At 41.7% G+C, this 19,427-nt stretch overlaps 1 protein-coding gene across 4 annotated transcripts in view; it reads right to left on the bottom strand.

Moving 5' to 3' along the window:
- Positions 1–5,008: 5,008 nt before the first annotated feature.
- The window catches only part of ZNF180 (zinc finger protein 180), a 27,565-nt gene continuing 13,146 nt past the window's right edge, over positions 5,009–19,427 (bottom strand). For all 4 annotated transcript variants that reach the window (XM_034637775.1, XM_034637773.1, XM_011231084.3 and 1 more), the window contains 3 exons: positions 14,705–14,779; positions 8,239–8,365; positions 5,009–7,172 (listed from right to left, as the gene is read on the bottom strand). In XM_034637775.1, the coding sequence (XP_034493666.1) occupies positions 5,431–7,172; positions 8,239–8,365; positions 14,705–14,779 (1,944 nt within the window). In that variant the 3' untranslated portion in view covers positions 5,009–5,430. The remainder of the gene's footprint in view (positions 7,173–8,238; positions 8,366–14,704; positions 14,780–19,427) is intronic.

Raw genomic sequence — 19,427 nt, 5'->3', positions numbered from 1 at the left:
TTACTGGCGTGTACTTAAAGTTTTTCAAAAAAATCAGCTACATACACCCAATAGAAAGTTTCAGCCTGCCACAGAATATCCCTCCTGTAGGAGCAGCATGGTCCTTGTCAGTTCAGAAAGCGAGTAATGGTGGAGAAAAGTGTGGACAAACCAAATATAAAACGAGAAGGAGAGTTTATGGTCAGAAGATTCAGGAACCTGTCTGATCTGCAGTGAACCAAAGGTAAAGGTATCAAGAGTCCGGACCTGAACAAACACTGTCAGAGAATGAACTCGTAGAACCTGGGCAAGAAAAAGGAACAATATCCAAGCAAATATCCAAATTTCAGGAACTTGATCCAACATCTAAATTTGAGGAATGCTCCCTGAAGAATTGAGGAAATGATCATGAAGACTGTCATGACCTCGGAATGAACATTCATGCAACAGAACATAAAAGCTGTTAGTTAAGGAGTCCGGACAGGTGATATTAGTACAGAAAGGTTTATCGATCGCTAACTTATTTACACCTAAATACCATCCTCAGTGGACCACAAATCAATAACACATTGGCTATAAGACAGAAAATCCACGGGGCGCCTGGGTGGCGCAGTCATTAAGCGTCTGCCTTCGGCTCAGGGCGTGATCCCAGCATTCTGGGATCGAGCCCCACGTCAGGCTCCTCCACTAGGAGACTGCTTCTTCCTCTCCCACTCCCCCTGCGTGTGTTCCCTCTCTCGCTGGCTGTTTCTGTCAAATAAATAAATTATAAATAAATAAAAAAAAATCCAACGTTACTGTTTCAACATGAACATCTGCTTGGTAAATGCCAAAATCGAAATTTTAAATGGAACAGTACTATTTTTACAGCAAAATCTATAAAGTTCATTAATTTAGTTACACCTCAAGCTAATCCAAATAAGGATTAAATCATCCTAAGCAGTAAAAACTCTCTGTCACCGACTTGTTCCTAGTTTTACAAAAACAGTTTGAGCTTTTGAGTATCTATTGGCAACAACCAAAGTTACTTAATATTAGCTTGCTAATCTGACCTGGTTTTATGATCTCTCCCCCTTTCTCATGCCCAGCATCTGAACCCTCTTTTTACATGACAAATTTTTCACTAGAAAAACAAACGGGGGGTGCCTGGGTGGCACAGTGGTTAAGCGTCTGCCTTCAGCTCAGGCCATGATCCCAGCGTTATGGGATCGAGCCCCACATCAGGCTCCTCCGCTATAAGCCTGCTTCTTCCTCTCCCACTCCCCCTGCTTGTGTTCCCTCTCTTGCTGGCTGTCTCTATCTCTGTCAAATAAATAAAATCTTTAAAAAGAAAAAAAGAAAACAAACGGACATCACCCAGAGATCCCAGACTTGGAAGTGGATGTGATGATATGAAGCTCTGGGTTATCCCTACATGGGGAAGAGAATGAGCATGTTTTTTTATTTTAAGAGAGACAGCTGTATTGTGTTATGTAGGAGGCTCTATATACATATTTAAGTCAAAGTATAGAATGTGAAGAAAATGTTGACTTACGGGTTAGGCAAAAGAGAGGGCTATACTGGAAACTTCCTTTGCTGCTGCTTTGCAAATGAACAAAATTCTACAAATGACAAATCCTCAATTTCATTAGTATGAGTGGAAGGTCAACCCCACCTACCAGTACAGAGTCCAGGAAATACAAGGGCTAATATCTCTGACTTCTCAAACTACCTCATAGCTGAGGTGCAGGCACAGCTTATGATCCACCAGACTGAGGCACTTGTCTCAGACTTGGAATCAAAAGAAATCAACATAGAGCTATATTAAGAAAATTCATTAAGAAACTTTGAGAACATTAAGGAACTCTGATAGGCTCCAGAGCATAATTCCAGCAATTGTTTCTGTCTGTAAATCCCTGAATGTGATCTTACTGCTTCTTGACAATTCTTGGACCCACCTAATATCCTTTTAATAAACTCCTTTTTCTGAATCAATTGGCTAGCGTTGGCTCATGTGCTTCCCAATTCAGAACCCAGGTTGCTACAGTCTGTAAAGAGTAATGCACTATTGACTGATGGGATCCCTTGAGTCTTCTACAGCGAAACAGTCTGGGTGCGACCTCTGTCAACAAACTGGAAAAATACTAATTTTTTCAAGAAAAAGTTCTAAAGGCATAGGTAGTTTAACTGGTCTTGTTGGTATGTTAAGACATACAGAAGAGATGCTATTGATTGAGCACAAAATCCAGTTAGAAATACAAAAGTGTATCTGAAAACAGTATTTAAAAATCGGGATCTCCTGTCTCCTAGCTGAAATCTCTCTCTCTAAAAACAAAACAAAACACCCCCCCTCAAAAACCTAAAAAAAAAAAAAACCATTAAAATACATTTATCTTTTCAAGCCTAGAAGTAAGCTGAAACATCAAACCCCAAAATGAGGTGGGAAGAGTGCAAAAGCAGTTGGGGCGCCTGGGTGGCACAGCAGTTAAGCATCTGCCTTCGGCTCAGGGCGTGATCTTGGCGTAATGGGATCGAGCCCCACATCAGGCTCTTCTGCTATGAGCCTGCTTCTTCCTCTCCCAGTCCCCCTGCTTGCGTTCCCTCTCTCGCTGGCTGTCTCTCTCTGTGTCAAATAAATAAATAAAATCTTTTTAAAAAAAAGCAGTAAAGGCCGAGCAGGAGTGTGAGAAGACATAGAACAACTGTAGTTAACACTGCTATATGGTATATTTGAAAATTGCTAGAGAGTAAATCTTAAGGGTTCTCATAGCAGGGAAAACAAAAACCCCTCTTGGTTCTGTATCTATATGAGATGATGCATGTTAACTGTGATAATCATTTCACAATACTTGCAAGTCAGGTCATGCTCTACACCCTAAACTTACCCAGTGCTGTATGTTAATTTTATCTCAGTAACACTGGGGGAAATGAAAAATTGGTTCTAGAAGAGTATTTCCTTACATCTAGGTAGTTAAAAACATTTTGTCACTCTTCATTTATTTCTAATTTTACTGGAGTATGGTGAAAGAAATTTGGCTTGTAAAATCTCTATAAATTCTTCTATGGCAAAGTTCAGCTTCATTTTTGTGAATTTTGCATACACAAAAATTTTTATGCAAGGGACATATGTCATTATACATATATACATGCCATATGTATGTCATTAAAATCAAGCTATTGATCCCCTTTTTAACCTTAAATTTTAGGTTCAGAAGTTTAATTACATATTTTTGGCATGTTGTCGCATGCCTTAAACTTATTATTGATACAGGGATTTTTGGTTGACTATCTTTAAATTAAAAGAATATTTTTCCTACAAGGGAAATTATTGAGCAAATGATATATATTAACACTTTTGTTTATTAACTGAATCTATCTTATTTCAATACACTTGGCAATCCTTAATCCCCACTCAGAAACTGATATAAACCTTATGACTTAGTGCACAAAGACAACCCACATATTCAAGCTGGCCAGAAACACACATGCGTGCACACACACACTTACACACATATTTCAAAAATTTTGCAGTTTTAAAAATTTCACACTTTCAATTAGATATTTTCAACGTTTACTTTGCAATGAATCACTTCCCAAACTTGAAATATTCAGAGCCCTCATTCTTTCCCCACTTGGCTTTATACTCATTTGTACAATAATGGCTTCTTGCCTTCAAAGTAAGATTCGACATACCCAGTAAAAATCGTCCTAGCACTGTTGTTGGCTTTATCTGTAATTCGGGGAGAAAGAAGCCTATGTAGGTCCCATTGTTAAATTAGGACTTTTCACCATTTTATGCTCTCCCCAAAAGGCAATGCTGGAGAACCTGTGCTGTTCGTCTACCTACGCATCCATCAACTAACTAAAGATCTCAGGGTGTACATGAAGCCAGTTTTGAGCCATCAACAACTGTTCCCCTAGAAATTCAATCACTGTCATGTGTGCTATACTCTGGCTTAATCCCCAGAGAGATGGCTCCGCTTAGGGTCATCTTATGCGGACAGAATTTTACTGAGGGCAACCACTATCAGATGTCACTTTTGGTCTCTCTTTCTTCCTCGAGAGAATTCATCTCTGTTCTCTGGTCTCCCAGTTCGACTCTCAGCTTACTTGTTATTAACTCTCTAGGATCAGAGTTTTCGGGCCCATGATAATCCATAGGATTAGAATTTATGATTTAGGGGCAAAGGCCAGAAAGACGTGTGAACCACATCTTAGAAGCCAACAAATAGCTACGAATCTCACCTAAAATCATTCTTGCAAGCTTAATTTAGTTGGTGAGCACTTAGCCATGATAGTGCTCTCCCACTCAGAAGACTCTCACATTAGGAAACATATTCCAGAGGAAAAAAAGACAAGACTACATGGGGGAAGGGGGTCCCTTAAAAATAGAGCTCCTTTATACTGCTTTGGAAATATAAAAATACGCCCTTTACACAGACTGCATACTCTCAATCCCTCATATAAAACCCTTTCTAGCCTAAGTTTCCAGCTCCCCATTCCCAGGGAAATATTTTCAATGAGGAAAATCCCTGGGAATCCAAGTCCTAAGGAGTGACCTGTTCAAGCTAATCCAAATGGAAATCTCAGAACCGTGAGGGATCTCTTATCTAGCCACCTAGTCTTTCCTAAATAGTCAAAGATGGAAATCTTTGGTTTACTTTTTGTTTTTGACTAATTTTTACTCCTTATATTACTTACTATAGTAAAACAGCACACATTCCAAAAGAGAAGAAAACCAGGCATAAACCTAAAAATCAAATAGATACACCCAGAAACACTTTCAATTCTGATCCATACACAAGTATCACAATGGTTCCACAAATTACTGTTCTATACTCTTGGCCTGCACTTTCCCCCACTTCGTATCATAGCCATTTTCCTAATCTTTACAAAATCTTCACATATAATAAAAAGTGCTGAATGAAACAGATTACAAAGTAGCTATTGGGGAAATCATGTCATAAAATGATACTGAAATACCGTTTTCCAGTCTAGGTTCCAATAACTACAGCAATTTTCCAATTTCTCAACAACAAGCGCACCAGTGTTTGCATTCTCATTTACTCTTTATTGTTAAAAAGGTCCACCTCACTTGCAATCATTCCATAGTAAGTTGACCATTTAATGGTAATTTCCTCAGATTCAGGTCAGAGTGCTTTCTGCAAGGAAAAGTGCCAATAGTTACTACTTATGTGGCATTGTGTCATAAAGGCCAAGTTCGATTTTTTAATAAAAAAATTGTTAGGTAAAACATGTGATTCACTGTTTTTCTTTCTTCTCCAGAATGAACTTCCAGGTACACAATAACAGAAGGTTGACATTTAAAAGAAAGAAAAGGAGAGAACAGAAGAGGAAAAAAAGAAAGAAAGAAAAGAAAGAAAAGAAAAGAAAAGAAAAGAAAAACAGAAGGAAGGAGAAAGAAATGCAAGAAAAAGGAAAAAAATATACTCTGGCCTACAGATTTCCAAACTAGTTACATTCATAGGGTTTCTCCTCAGTATGAGTTGCCTGATGCCTAATAAGTTTAGAACTGTTAATGAAAGCTTTCCCACACTGATTACATGTAAAGGGCTTTTCTCCAGTATGAGTTCTTTGATGTACAATAAGTCGAGCACTCAAGCTGAATGTTTTCCCACACTGATTACATTCATAGGGTTTCTCTCCAGTATGAGTTCTTTGATGTTGAGTAAGGCATGAACTCTGCCTGAAGGACTTCCCACACTGATTGCACTCATAGGGCTTTTCTCCAGTATGAGTTCTCTGATGTACAACAAGAACATAACTCTGGCTAAAGGACTTCCCACACTGGTTACATTCATAGGGTTTTTCTCCAGTATGAGTTCTCTGATGCATAACAAGGTGAGAACTGCGGTTGAAGGATTTTCCACACTCATTACATTCATAGGGTTTCTCTCCAGTATGAGTTCTTTGATGTGCAACAAGCTGAGAGCTCCAGCTGAAGGATTTTCCACACTGATTACATTCAAAGGGTTTTTCTCCTGTGTGAGTTCTCTGATGGGCAACAAGTTTGTAACTTTGACTGAAGGACTTTCCACACTGATTGCACTCATAGGGTTTCTCTCCAGTATGAATTCTTTGATGTGCAATAAGTTTATAGCTCTGGATAAATGATTTCCCACATTGATTGCATTCGTAGGGCTTCTCTCCGGTGTGAGTTCTTTGATGGGCAATAAGTTTGTAGCTCTGCCTGAATGACTTTCCACACTGACTGCATTCATAAGGCTTCTCTCCAGTATGAGTTCTCTGATGCACAACAAGAACATAGCTCTGGCTAAAAGATTTCCCACACTGGTTACATCTATAAGGTTTCTCTCCAGTATGAGTTCTCTGGTGAGAAACAAGGTGAGAGCTCCGGCTGAAGGATTTCCCACACTCATTACATTCATAAGGTTTCTCCCCCGTATGAGTTCTCTGATGTGCAACAAGATGAGAGCTCCAGCTGAAAGATTTCCCACACTGATTACATTCAAAGGGTTTCTCTTCAGAATGGTTTCTCATGTTCTGAGCAAGGGATGAACTCTGGGAGGTTTTACTACAGTTATATTGACTCTCTTCAACAGGTATTCTCTGTTGTTCATTATGGGATATACTGTGGTTCAAAACTTGCCCACATTCCTTAAAATCTAAGGATCTTCTTCTTGCGTGTATTTTCTGATGTATATTTAGGGGTACATCATGGCTAAAAGATGGAATACTGTCACTGAATCCATAGGATTTATCTCCTGTTTGAGTTCTTGTAAACTGAATAAGGTGAATGTTTTGGTGAGGGTTTCCACGTTCATTATTCTCACAGAGTTTCTCACTGTCATTAATCATCTCATGAGTGTTTACGATAGAATTATAATGCAATTTTTTAACATGTGAGGCATGTTTATGAAAATGGTTTCTTATGGGTATCATCTGGGGTGAAAGAAGACTGGAATCCAGACCACTCTTCTCTTCAAGTTCATCACTTTTATAGACTGTCTCATAAGTAACCGCTTTCCTGTGGGTAAATGCCATTTCCTTCAAAAGTCTCTCTTGTCTTTCCTGTTGCTTTTCCAACTGGTCCTTACAATCCTGGACTTCTTCACACGAAGATAACCAAGGATCATCTCTTGTCAACCTTTCTAACTTCACTCGATGGGATGGTTCATCATCAAAAATGTTCTTTGATGTTGATTCTCTCCTTCCAAGTGCCGGTGCCAAGTCTAGAAGAAAGCAAAATAAAACATCCTAGCCAAACAATGTTAGAGTTGGAATACTGGGGGAAAAGCTAACAAACAGATATGCAAAACATATATGGATTTGTTTTCAGCTATGGTCCTATAACCTGGATTAAGAAAACAGAAGGGTGGGATGGAACAGTAAGCAGAGAAGTACCAGAGCCCAACAATGTCATGGTATTAAAATTCAGTGTTTCTAAATAAAAAGACTTTAGATGCCGAATATCTTCATATTCCAAAATTAGGTCACCTGTGCAGAATCTACAGAATAACAAAACAATTTTGCAAATCTTAGCAAAAGAACCAGAGTCCTTTCTACCCTCTTTAGTGCTAAACACATGTTCACTGAAATAGAGAACAGTATGTACATTTCTAGGAATTTCTGGAGGCGTGTGTCAGCAAGACATGGGCAGACTACTTGGTGAACCAAGACAAAGAATGAGGGCACTGTTATCCCAAGTTCCCTAAATGCCTTAGGGGCTATTATGCCCGATGGATTCCTGTGATTCCAAGTGAGAAAGAATAGAGATTAGCTTAGAAGCAGAAACCAGTGTGTCTACTAGGTCAAGCACAGAGAGTACACCTGGAAAGAGTGGCAACGTATACAGTCCACTAGGAGTGGGAGATGGAGAAATGTAGCATGCTCTACGGGGATTTTTGAAATTAACCTTCAATACCATAATGATTCCTAAGTGTGTGTTTCTCACCTGGATATGTATGTTAGGAAATGTTTATACTCATCTCCTTGCTCCCCCAAGGAGACTACATCTGGTTTGAGAAGCTCATAGGACTTAGGGTGTTTGGGCTGGAGACCAAAGAAAATCACTGCAGAATTTGGTCCCTGTCTTTGGCCTTTAGGAACTATGAAGACTGCACAAGCTCAAACCCAAGAATCTGTACCTTTAATACCCTACAAATTAAAATTAAATCTTCATTGGGGAATAAAAAGCACACACGAATCTATGTGTGGTCAAAATCATTCCGACCTCTGAACTCCATAGCTCGTAACCAACAGGAATCATTTCAATAGACAAACTTCATTCATTCTTACCCCAAGAGACCAGGTCCCTTTGGTTCTCTAGGATCACATCTCTGTCCAGGGTCCTCTGAGCAGGGTTTAAAGTGCCTTCTTCCTTCTGAGTGAAGTCCACAGTCACAATTTTGAAGTTCACTCCTTCCTAAAACAGGACACACATTCCTGCTTAGCTGGGCATCATTTTCTTCCAATGTTCACAAAGCAGGAAAAGTTTGACAAACGGAAGAAGGAAAACTTGATGGCCTGGAAACTGTCCTCACTGTCCAAAGGATTCTAGGCAAGGTGTACAGGTCCCTTTTATATAAGCCCCTTTGGGTTTTGGATGCTGGACCTGTTTATACAACCCCAAAGAGAAACACTGGATCGGAACAGATATAAATTGTTTGCTCTCTTGTTCACCTTGAAGAAAATGTTTATTCTGATTTTTACACTGGTGAATCTAAAATTCCCACTTAGGAATTCCCTCCAAATTCCCAAGAAGCTAACAAAACAGGATCAGCATACTTTTCTGTCAAAGGTCAGAGAGTCAACATTTTAGGCTTTGCAAGCCATTCAGTCTCTACCACAACTACTCAGCTCTCCTGCAGCAAGAAAGCAGGCACAGAAAACATATAAACAAATGGGTGTGGCTATGTTACAATAAAGTTTTATTTACAAAAGCAGGCGGTGGGCCAGATTTGGCCCACAGGCTTTACTTTACTGATGCGTGAGACAGAAGATGAAATGTAGGCCTTAATGAAAGACAGTACGTATAGGTTAAGAGCACTGGATTTGGAAAAGAGATGGGTTTTCTCATCTATTAAGAGCAAAGGTCAGGGCACCTGCGTGGTTCAGTCGGTAAAGTGTCCGCTTTCAGCTCAGGTCATGATCCCAGGGTCCTGGGATGGAGCCCCATGTAGGGCTCACTGCTCAGTGGGGAATCTCCCTCTCCCTCTGCCCCTCCCCCCACCCCTGGCTCATGCTCTAATAAATTTTTTTTAAATCTTAAAAAAAAAGGTCTGAATTTTAAAAATATGTACCAAGCTAACCATCTGTCTTCTAAAGTGAGTTTATCTCATTTCTATTTATTAGGCTTAATTATACCCAACTCAATGGGCTGTTTGGTGAATTAACTGTACAATATATGAAAAGCTATTAGCAACTCACTTAACAAAAAGTCAAAGGCTGGCAAATGGGATAGATGGGTGATGGCTATCAAGGAAGGCACTTGTTATGATAAGCACTGGGTGTTGTATGTAAGTGAGGAATCACTGAATTCTATTCCAGAAACCAATATTGCACTGTATATTAACTACCTAAAGCTTAAATGAAAAAAAATTCTAAGAAAAGATGATTAGATTTAAGAACTCTGAAAAATTAATTGACAGCCAATGTGACCTTTATCTTGAACTCTCAGTCTTGAGAGGACAGTTCTATTTTGTCCACACTCAGAGCTACACTGTAGAGCCTTTAGGAGACACACTGTCGTTACCGTCAAGTAGAGGGGGGTCTCCTGGACTTCCTCCTCTAAGATAAAAAAGGACCGATTTCCAAGACTACTGGGCAGGCATTTTGATCCAATAAAGTGCTGCGGGTGATCTGTCCTTATCCAAAGGCAGCCAAAGCCGGGGAATGTTATGCCACTTGTCACTAAAGGCTTTTTAAGTAGACCTAGTGTTCCTGAGCTGTGGTTCATGAACAGGACAAAGTCCTTGAATCCCAGGTAACTCTGTGCAAAATACTGCTGTACCTGCATTTTTCTAAGTTGGGACCCATACATTTCACTGAAACCTCAAGTTCTCACGATTAGCCCAAAACAGGATTCAGAAATATAATTTGCATACTGCCACCTATGTTGAACATGGATCTACATTTTCATACTTGTCCAAGCTCCAATGCAAACTTCAAGCTCCAGTTCATACTTCCTTTTAATAAACACTCCCCTTCACTGTTTAACACAGGTCCCTTTAATATCAAGCTTGTTCAGGGGCACTTGGGGGGCTCAGTCAGTTAAGTGTCTGACTTCAGCTCTGGTCATGATCTCGGGGTCCTGAGTTCGGGCTCCGCGTTGGGCTCCCTGCTCAGCAGGGAGTCTGCTTGTCCCTCTGCCCTTCCCCCACTTGTCCTTGCTCTCTCTCAAATAAATAAATAAAACCGTAGAAAAATCACCCAAAATTCTCAACAAGATCCTTGCTAATAGAATCCAACAGTACATTAAAAGGATTATCCATCATGACCAAGTGGGATTCATCCCTGGCATGCAAGGGTGGTTCAACATTCGCAAATCTATAAGTGTGATAGATTTTATCAACAAGAAAAAAGCCAAAAATCATATGATCCTCTCAATAGATGCAAAAAAAGCATTTGACAAAATACAGCATCCTTTCCTGATTAAAACCCTTCAGAGTGTAGGGATAGAGGGTACATTCCTCAATCTCATAAAAACCATCTATGAAAGCTTACAGCAAATATCACTCTCAATGGGGAAAAGCTGGAAGCCTTTCCCTTAAGATCAGGAACACGACAAGGATGCCCACTCTCGCCACTATTATTCAACATAGTACTAGAAGTCCTTGCAACAGCAATCAGAAGACAAAAAGGGATCAAAGGTATCCAAATCGGCAAAGAAGAAGTCAAACTGTCTCTCTTTGCAGATGACATGATACTCTATATGGAAAACCCAAAGGAATCCACTCCCAAACTATTAGAAGTTATAGAACAATTCAGTAAGGTGGCAGGATACAAAATCAATGCCCAGAAATCAGTTGCATTTCTATACACGAATAACGAGACTGAAGAAAGAGAAATTAGGGAATCCATCCCATTTACAATAACACCAAAAACCATACGTTACCTTGGAATTAACTTAACCAGAGACGTAAAGGACCTATATGCTAGAAACTATAGATCACTTTTGAAAGATATTGAGGAAGACATAAAAAGATGGAAAAATATTCCATGCTCATGGATTGGAAGAATTAACATAGTTAAAATGTCCATACTACCCAGAGCAATCTACACTTTCAATGCTATCCCGATCAAAATACCGAGGACATTTTTCAAAGAACTGGAACAAATAGTCCTTAAATTTGTATGGAACCAGAAAAGGCCCCGAATCTCCAAGGAACTGTTGAAAAGGAAAAACAAAGCTGGGGGCATCACAATGCCGGATTTCGAGCTGTACTACAAAGCTGTGATCACAAAGACAGCATGGTACTGGCACAAAAACAGACACATCGACCAATGGAACAGAATAGAGAACCCAGAAATGGACCCTCGGCTCTTTGGGCAACTAATCTTTGATAAAGCAGGAAAAAACATCCGGTGGAAAAAAGACAGTCTCTTCAATAAATGGTGCTGGGAAAATTGGACAGCTACATGCAAAAGAATGAAACTTGACCACTCTCTCACACCATACACAAAAATAAACTCCAAATGGATGAAAGACCTCAATGTGAGACAGGAATCCATCAAAATTCTAGAGGAGAACATAGGCAACAACTTCTATGACATCGGCCAGAGCNAAGTGAAATAAGTCAAGCAGAGAAAGACAATTATCATATGGTTTCTCTCATCTATGGAACATAAGAACTAGGAAGATCAGTAGGGGAAGAAAGGGATAAAGAAAGGGGGGGTAATCAGAAGGGGGAATGAAGCATCAGAGACTGGACTCTGAGAAACAAACTGAGGGCTTCAGAGGGGAGGGGGGTAGGGGAATGGGATAGACTGGTGATGGGTAGTAAGGAGGGCATGTATTGCATGGTGCACTGGGTGTTATACGCAACTAATGAATCATCGAACTTTACATCAAAAACCAGGGATGTACTGTATGGTGACTAACATAATATAATAAAAAAATATTATTATTAAAAAAAAGAAGAAAAAAAATGAAGCTTATTCAAATGTCAAATAAATAATACCAAACTAGATTAGCACCCCTCCCTCTGACTCCACCCCCAGCTATATGTTCCAAAAGTTCCACGGATTTCTATCATAAGACTCACCACACTTTCTGTTCATTTGCATAGTGGTCATCTTTGTCACTAGGCCGCCATCCATGAGGGCAGGGGCAAGGCAGTGACAGCTTATAACTGTAACTCCAGTGCTTAGCATAGTGTTGCGTACGGTAGTTATGAAACACGTATTTGGCAAATGATTTCAATGAGTGAATCCGTACGATCAAGAGACTTCGTATTATATCAAAATAATCTGACTTTTGGTCAGAATTCTGATTTAAGTCCTCTCTCTCACCTGAATCTCACAGGCCTATCACACACCCATTTGAAAAGTCCCTTCAATGTGTGGATACTGGTTTTTCTCAACTTTCATCTCCACTTCCTCTATCCTTCTTTTCACCTGCGCCAAACTCCTCATTCCTCAAAATTCCTTCCCAAGCCCTTCAACTGTGTCCTTGGGCACTCTGCTTCTTTTTTTTTTTTTTTTTAAGATTTTTATTTATTTGACAGAGATAGAGACAGCCAGCGAGAGAGGGAACACAAGCAGGGGGAGTGGGAGAGGAAGAAGCAGGCTCATACCAGAGGAGCCTGATGTGGGTCGATCCCATAACGCCAGGATCACGCCCTGAGCCGAAGGCAGACGCTTAACCGCTGTGCCACCCAGGCGCCCCTGGGCACTCTGCTTCTAAATAATGAAATCCTACCGCTTCAACATCATCACCAAATATTCCCTCTATATCCCGTGTTCGTGGAAACCTACATCTCCCCCAATGACCCCCTCCTCTGTAGGCCCCGCAGGCTCACGGTCCTCAGCACCTAAGGTGGAAGGTGTGTGTCCTCCCGGTTACACTAAAACTCACACTGTTTACCTTACTCCTTGGACCTTTGTCCTACCAACCACCTGAACACTAAGCCCCATCCCCTGAAAAACTATAATACTCGGATTTATCCTCTACTTCAAGAACTTGTATTATCTCATCTTGCACTGTCTCTAGCATCCATTTGTAGAGTTCTCTGATAATAATACAAAACTAATTGACTTTATTTTTTAAAGATTTATTTATTTATTTTAGAGGGGAGGGGCAGAGGGAGAGGGAGATAGAATTTTAAGCAGACTCCATGCTGAACACAGAACCCAACGCGGGGCTCGATCTCATGACCCTGAGATCAGGAACTGAAGCCAAGAGTCAGACACTTAACTGACTGCCCCACCCAGGTGTGCCCCTAAAACTAAATGACTTTAATGAAGCACTTTCTGTGTGTTCTCAGGCTGAGAGCTAAGCACGTTGCATGAACTATCATTCAATTGAATTCTCAAAATACTAGTAGCAGCACTTTTTTCAAATGAACAGCTAGAAGGATAGAGAATTAACACATATGTGTAAAGTCAGTGGCTGGGATGGAGACTCAAATTTGCCTAACATGTGTTCTCAGTCATCAACGTCTAGTTTCTAGCCCAACTCCCAGCCCCTAGAGTTGCTCCTCAGTACCCTACTCTAAAGGTGAGACCCCTGACCTTGAAATCATAAAGTACTCCACCTCTCAAGTCACACAGACAGAACTCTCTGATTACAACATCAGACTGCTCTCCCTTACTCTTTCCATTCTTTGACGGTTTAGGGCCATTACTCAATTCAAGTATCTACTATTACTAACCACTGGTCTATATTCTTTTCTGTCCCATTTAATGCCCCTTTTATCTTTTCCATCTTAATTTTTCCAATTAGAGAGATTGGATTGTTCATTTTAATCTTTCCATTTGATCTTTAAGAAATCCTCTTTCTAACAGTACCTTGCCCTATGAGGCTTTCACTGAATGTACCTGGCTATAGGAACAAATCTGAATGCCAATCTATGATCTACAGAAAGGTTCCGGAATACCACTGGGAAAGAAAACTCACAAGAGCAGCTGGGTAGAGTACTATCAGTGGTCAGTGGTCACTATCTCAGAATGATCCTTTTGGACTAACCAGCAACCCTGTTATACCTCCTGGAGCTGCCTATCTCTCAAAATCCAATAGTATTGTTTTCAGCCTTCTCTACCCATGTCAAGTACCTCTCCATTCCAATTCCCAGCCCCATGCCCAACAGATAGCCACCGGATTGCTCCCAAAGAAGAATCCAAGCATTCCAAGAATTCCCTCACCCTCATTCTTCCTGTACAGGTCCTCCCTCCTCTGTAGAGCCCACATGTTCACATGAAAGAAGTCTTCTGGCACTAATCAAGGACTCTGCTTTGTCGTTTTAACTCCTCACTCTCCTAATTAACTTCTTTTTCTCCACTTACTTCTTTCTGCAACCACTGAAATACAGTCAAAGCTTTTCAATCCTTTAAAGGGGAAAAAAAAAAAAAAGCCCTCAGCCTCAAACTTCTTTACAGCTATCACTCTCTTCAATCCATGACATGAGAACTAATTAAGTTTTTGTAAAAGTTGTCCACCTGTACCTCCGTCTCCTCTCTTTCTGCTCACCTCCCAGCTCACTTCAACCTGGTCCCTGCCGCCAACCAACCATGTACATTTCCTAATGCAGAGAGGCCAACTCACCTGAGATGGAAGGGCCAGTGATCCAGCATCTTCTCTCTCGACCTTGATGATAATCTCTTGAGGAAGGAGAGAGTCCTGAGAAAGCAAAACAGATGAGCAAAAGGAAAATAACCAGGAAGCTAAGTCGTGGCTCAAAATTCCCACTGTGAGTAGGCCCTGATTTGAAAAACCACCTGTTTTAACACATCCCACCTACAAAACTTCTGTTCCCTCCCATTGGTAAGCTCAAGCTAGCAACGTGGAGCAACAGGGGGCATCTGGAGGGGCTACGAGGCACCGGACATGGGCATGAGGTCTTTGTGGATCTTCTAGGCCAGCCTGGCTACCAGCTATACGGAGCTGAGTGACTCCAGACACTATGCGGGTGAAAAGAACTGTACAATCATGTTGTCGGAATTACTGGATCACAGAATTATAAGCAAATAAAACAGGAATACAGCACGACCAAAGAATCATAAAGAAAAAGGTCCAAAAATTAACTTCATAAAACATTTGGCAAAAAGCACCACACACAACAAAGGCACCATCCATAAGAATCCATACTATTAAGACTTGGTCTAAATCAGTTTAAAAAAAAAAGGTACCTTTAATGGCAAGGGACAAAAGAAAATGCACATGCAACTCACCTATGAAAAAATAAAACGGCCAATGAATACACCAAAAGATGCTCACCTCTTTAAATCAGATAATATCAAATCTCTATTTCTGTAACTACTTCTCTGTATATATTAGAGGCTGTAAATGCACGCTGATGCCTCCAATTACAATTCAACAACACAGTTTATTCTAGCCTTCCTGCGCTCCATTTGTGTACCGTATCCAGCTCCCGTTATCCTCTTTATATTTATTTAGTCACTCAGACTGCTCTCTGTAACCAAAATCCCGACCGCGTGGACTGTTTCTTCTGCCTGTTGCTAAGGACTCCCACCCTGGTGGCCCACCAGTCAAGAGCATCATACCCCATCAATGGGGAGTTTACATTGCTACAACCTCCCTGCAGTGCTGCACCCACATGCCCGAGCTCTCGCTCCCTCTCTGCCTCCCCGCCTTCCCTCCTCTGTGCGCTGGAGCTGCCTCAACGTAAAGAAGGCCCAAGGAGAAGGCTCAGCTGACAAGCTGCCTGCATTACTGCCCAGCACAAACAGCAGGATGGTTAAAGTGCTTTGCAGTGGCCGCGTGGGCATTACCAAAGAGCTCCAGGTGCCAAAGAAGAAGAATGAAGAAACCAAACTCAAAGGCCAAAATAACAACTTCAAAATTTCAAAACAGATGGTCCAAGGGAGCCAAGAAGTTTTGACTCGTGTATCACGGAAACTCAGCTGCGGACAGAAATCACATTCCTGATGTACAACAGTGCCAAACAAGTCTTCCCTCGCTGCAAAAGTGGTTGATATTTATTTTATTTGTATGAGAGAGAAAGAGAGCATGAGGGGGTGGGTTGGGAGGAGCAGAGGGAGAAGCAGACTCCCACTGAGCAGGGAGCCCGATGTGGGGCTCAATCCGAAAACCCTGAGATCATGACCTGAACCAAAGTCAATAGTCAGACACTTAACTGACTGAGCCACCCTAGGTCCCCAATTACCTAAACATTTTTGAAGAGAGGAGTAATATGTCTCTTTCAGCAATGCAGAGATTAATGGTAATAACATTTAGTAAACTTGTTTAAATCCATGAAGTTCACCAGAGATGATCCAAGCACCAACTGCCTGATCCAAACTCCACCCCTTTCCTCTACCCCACTGCTCGAAGTCTCACCATTTAGGCCCTCTCTTCCAGGAAGCGTTCCCGGACAGCACAAAGTCTCATCTCTTCTTCCCTTAGGATTTCTTAGCTGTTTTTATCGGATCTTTACTGTAACAATAAAATCACTCTCCTTGTATTATTTGCTTCCATTTCTACACCTCTTCCCTGGGTCACGAGCTCAGTGCTGTAAAGAATTGTGTATTTTTCATCTTTGTATTCTCAGTACTGAGTAGGTGCACAATGTGAGTTACCTGAATTTGACAGGGTTAGACACACGGGCAGGGCTTGGGGTATATGAATGAAATTAAAAGCCTCCCCCCACCACTATTAACAATTTATTTATTTACTTTACAGCTTTACTGAGGTATGCTTGACAAAAACTATCTACTTAAGGTGAACAACGTGACGTTTTTTAGATATGTGGACACTATGAAATGAGTATCACAGTCAAGCTAATTAACATGTCCAGCACATCACACAGTCATGATTTTTTTGGATGATGAGAACACTTAAGAGCAACTCTGCATGTTGACACCGATAGGGGACAGGTGGGGCTCTGCGCAGGGTTTTGGTCTCAGTCCCTGAAGGCAGGCACGGCCTTCCCTGGCCCAGCTACTTCCAATGTGTGTAAGTCATTGAAATCTCTCAGGTGATGTCCAACAGGCTGGCTCACTGGACTGACATCCCTCACTGAGCGCCAAGACTTGGGCTCCCCTAATTTCTCTCCCTGCCGGGGCTGTAACTGAGAGCCATCAGCCCAAACAAAGGACTTGTGCATCTTCTGATAATGACCAAAATTTACTAGAGGACATTCAGAGCTGAGAAGGGTGCTAGCCAGCTTCCAAGCTGGCCCCTAATGATCCCGACCCTCCTGGAATTCACACCGTATGTAGTCCTTGCCCACAGGTACCAGGCTGAGTCTATGTGACTAGCAGATTACAGAAGTGATGCTGGGGTGCCTGGGTGGCTCAGTCAGTTAAGCGTCTGCCTTTGGCTCAGATCGTGATCTCAGGGTCCTGAGATCGAGCCCTGCATCAGGCTCCCTGCTCAGTGGGGAGTCTGCTTCTCCCTCTGGTCCCCCCACCATGCTCTCTCTCTCATATAAATCAATCAGTCAATCAAACCTTAAAAAAAAGAAGTGATGTTGTGTCACTTTTGCAATCAGATGATAAAAGACACTGTGGCTTCCGCCTTCGCTGTGTGCAATTAAGCACTCCCTCTCTTCTCTCTCTCTTCTCTCTCAGGTCCTTTGCTCCAGGAGATACCAGCTGCTGTGTTGTGTGCAGCTCTGGGGAGAGGTCTGTGTGGTGTGGAACTGAGGCCTTTGCCAACAGCCACTTGAGTGAGCTGGCAAGGGGGGTTCTCCTACCCAGTCAAGCCTTCCGAAGAGAGCAGCCTGGGCTGACAAGTGATGGCAATTTACTGTGGTCAGAGACACTGAGCACCAGAAACACCCAGACATGCTGCTCCCAGGCCCCTGACCCTGAGAAACTTTGTGTGATCATAAATGTTGCTTGTTTTAAGCTGCTGAGCTTTGGGGTATGAAACCACAGATGACTAATACAAGAAGGAAGATGTTTCTCTCTCCTGCATAGCCTTGGAATACACAAGAAGTGCATTTCTGTCTGTGAGAACTACGTCATCTTGCTCCCTGGCACCTTACACGGGGCCTTACTTACACTGGCTAGGCAATATGCAATGAAAGTAAAAATTATAATGAACAGATTGCTGGTTCAGTCATGTAACAGAGAAAAAAATGGCAAAAGGACTATGAAGGTTCCCAGAAAAATACCCAAAGTCACTAGCTTAAAGTAGGACGCCAATGGTCACAATCAAAGCATGCTTTACTTGTAGTTTTGACAAAGTGTGAATGTACTTATGTAAATTAAATGGATCACTCCCTCTAAACCTCTTGCACATGCGTACAGTCGACCCTTGAAAAACACCAACTTGAACTGCGTGGATCCTTTAATAACTGGATTTTTTTTCTGATAAATACAGTATGGTACTGTAAATGTATTTTTTTCTTCTTTATGATTTTCTTGGTAATATTTTCTTTACTCTAGCTTATTTTATTATAAAAATACAGCATATAATACATATAAGATAGAAAATATGTAGGGGTGCCTGGGTGGCTCAGTCCATTAAGCGTCTGCCTTCGGATCAGGTTGTGATCTTGGGGTCCTGGGATCAAGACCCACATCGGGCTCTCTGCTCAGCGGGCAGTCTGCTTCTCCCTCCACCCCTCCCCCTGCCCGTGCTCCCTCCCTCTCTCTCAAATAAATAAATACAATTTTTTAAAAAGTTACAAAACAGGCATTAGTTGATAGCTTATGTTATCTGTAAGACTTCTGGTCAACGGTACGCTATTAGTAGTTAAGCTTTGGGAGAGTCAAAAGTTAGACATGGATTTTCGACTATAAAGGGTGTCGGTGTCCCTAACCCCCACATTGCTCAAGGGTCAACTGTACAGGGAATCAGACAGAAAAACATTTACAGCAGTGCTATTTGTAACAGCAAACATGGAACACTAAATATCCATTTACAGTAAGCCCATAAATTCTGGGGCAAGAGGTGGAAATCTGGGCACCAGGCGGGCATACTGGTATCAGAACGTCACTGCTCCTAGGCCCTGACAGTGGATGGAAATAGGAGTATACGTGTGTAGGTCTCTACACACACACACACACACACCACACACACACACACACACACACACACACACACAGCTCTACGTATTTCTACAGCTACATCTACTAAAAACCACGAGCCACATCAGTCCCCACAATCCCCACTGAACACTAGAGTTCATTCCACTGTTCCTCTTGCCACATCTGACTGAGAACCCTGGCTCCCATGACCTTTATTATATTTACTCACCTGACCAATGCCCCTGTGAGTCACTCGTCTCCCATCCCCACTGTTGCTCCCTCTCCCACACAGATGCCCCTCGGCCCACCTGGACTTGGGCAAGGGGCCC

The sequence above is a fragment of the Ailuropoda melanoleuca genome, chromosome 12, assembly GCF_002007445.2.
Source record: "Ailuropoda melanoleuca isolate Jingjing chromosome 12, ASM200744v2, whole genome shotgun sequence".
Taxonomy (NCBI): Eukaryota; Metazoa; Chordata; class Mammalia; order Carnivora; family Ursidae; genus Ailuropoda; species Ailuropoda melanoleuca.
The sequence above is the reverse complement of the archived record's forward strand: the minus strand, read 5'-3'. Positions and strand labels throughout refer to the sequence as shown.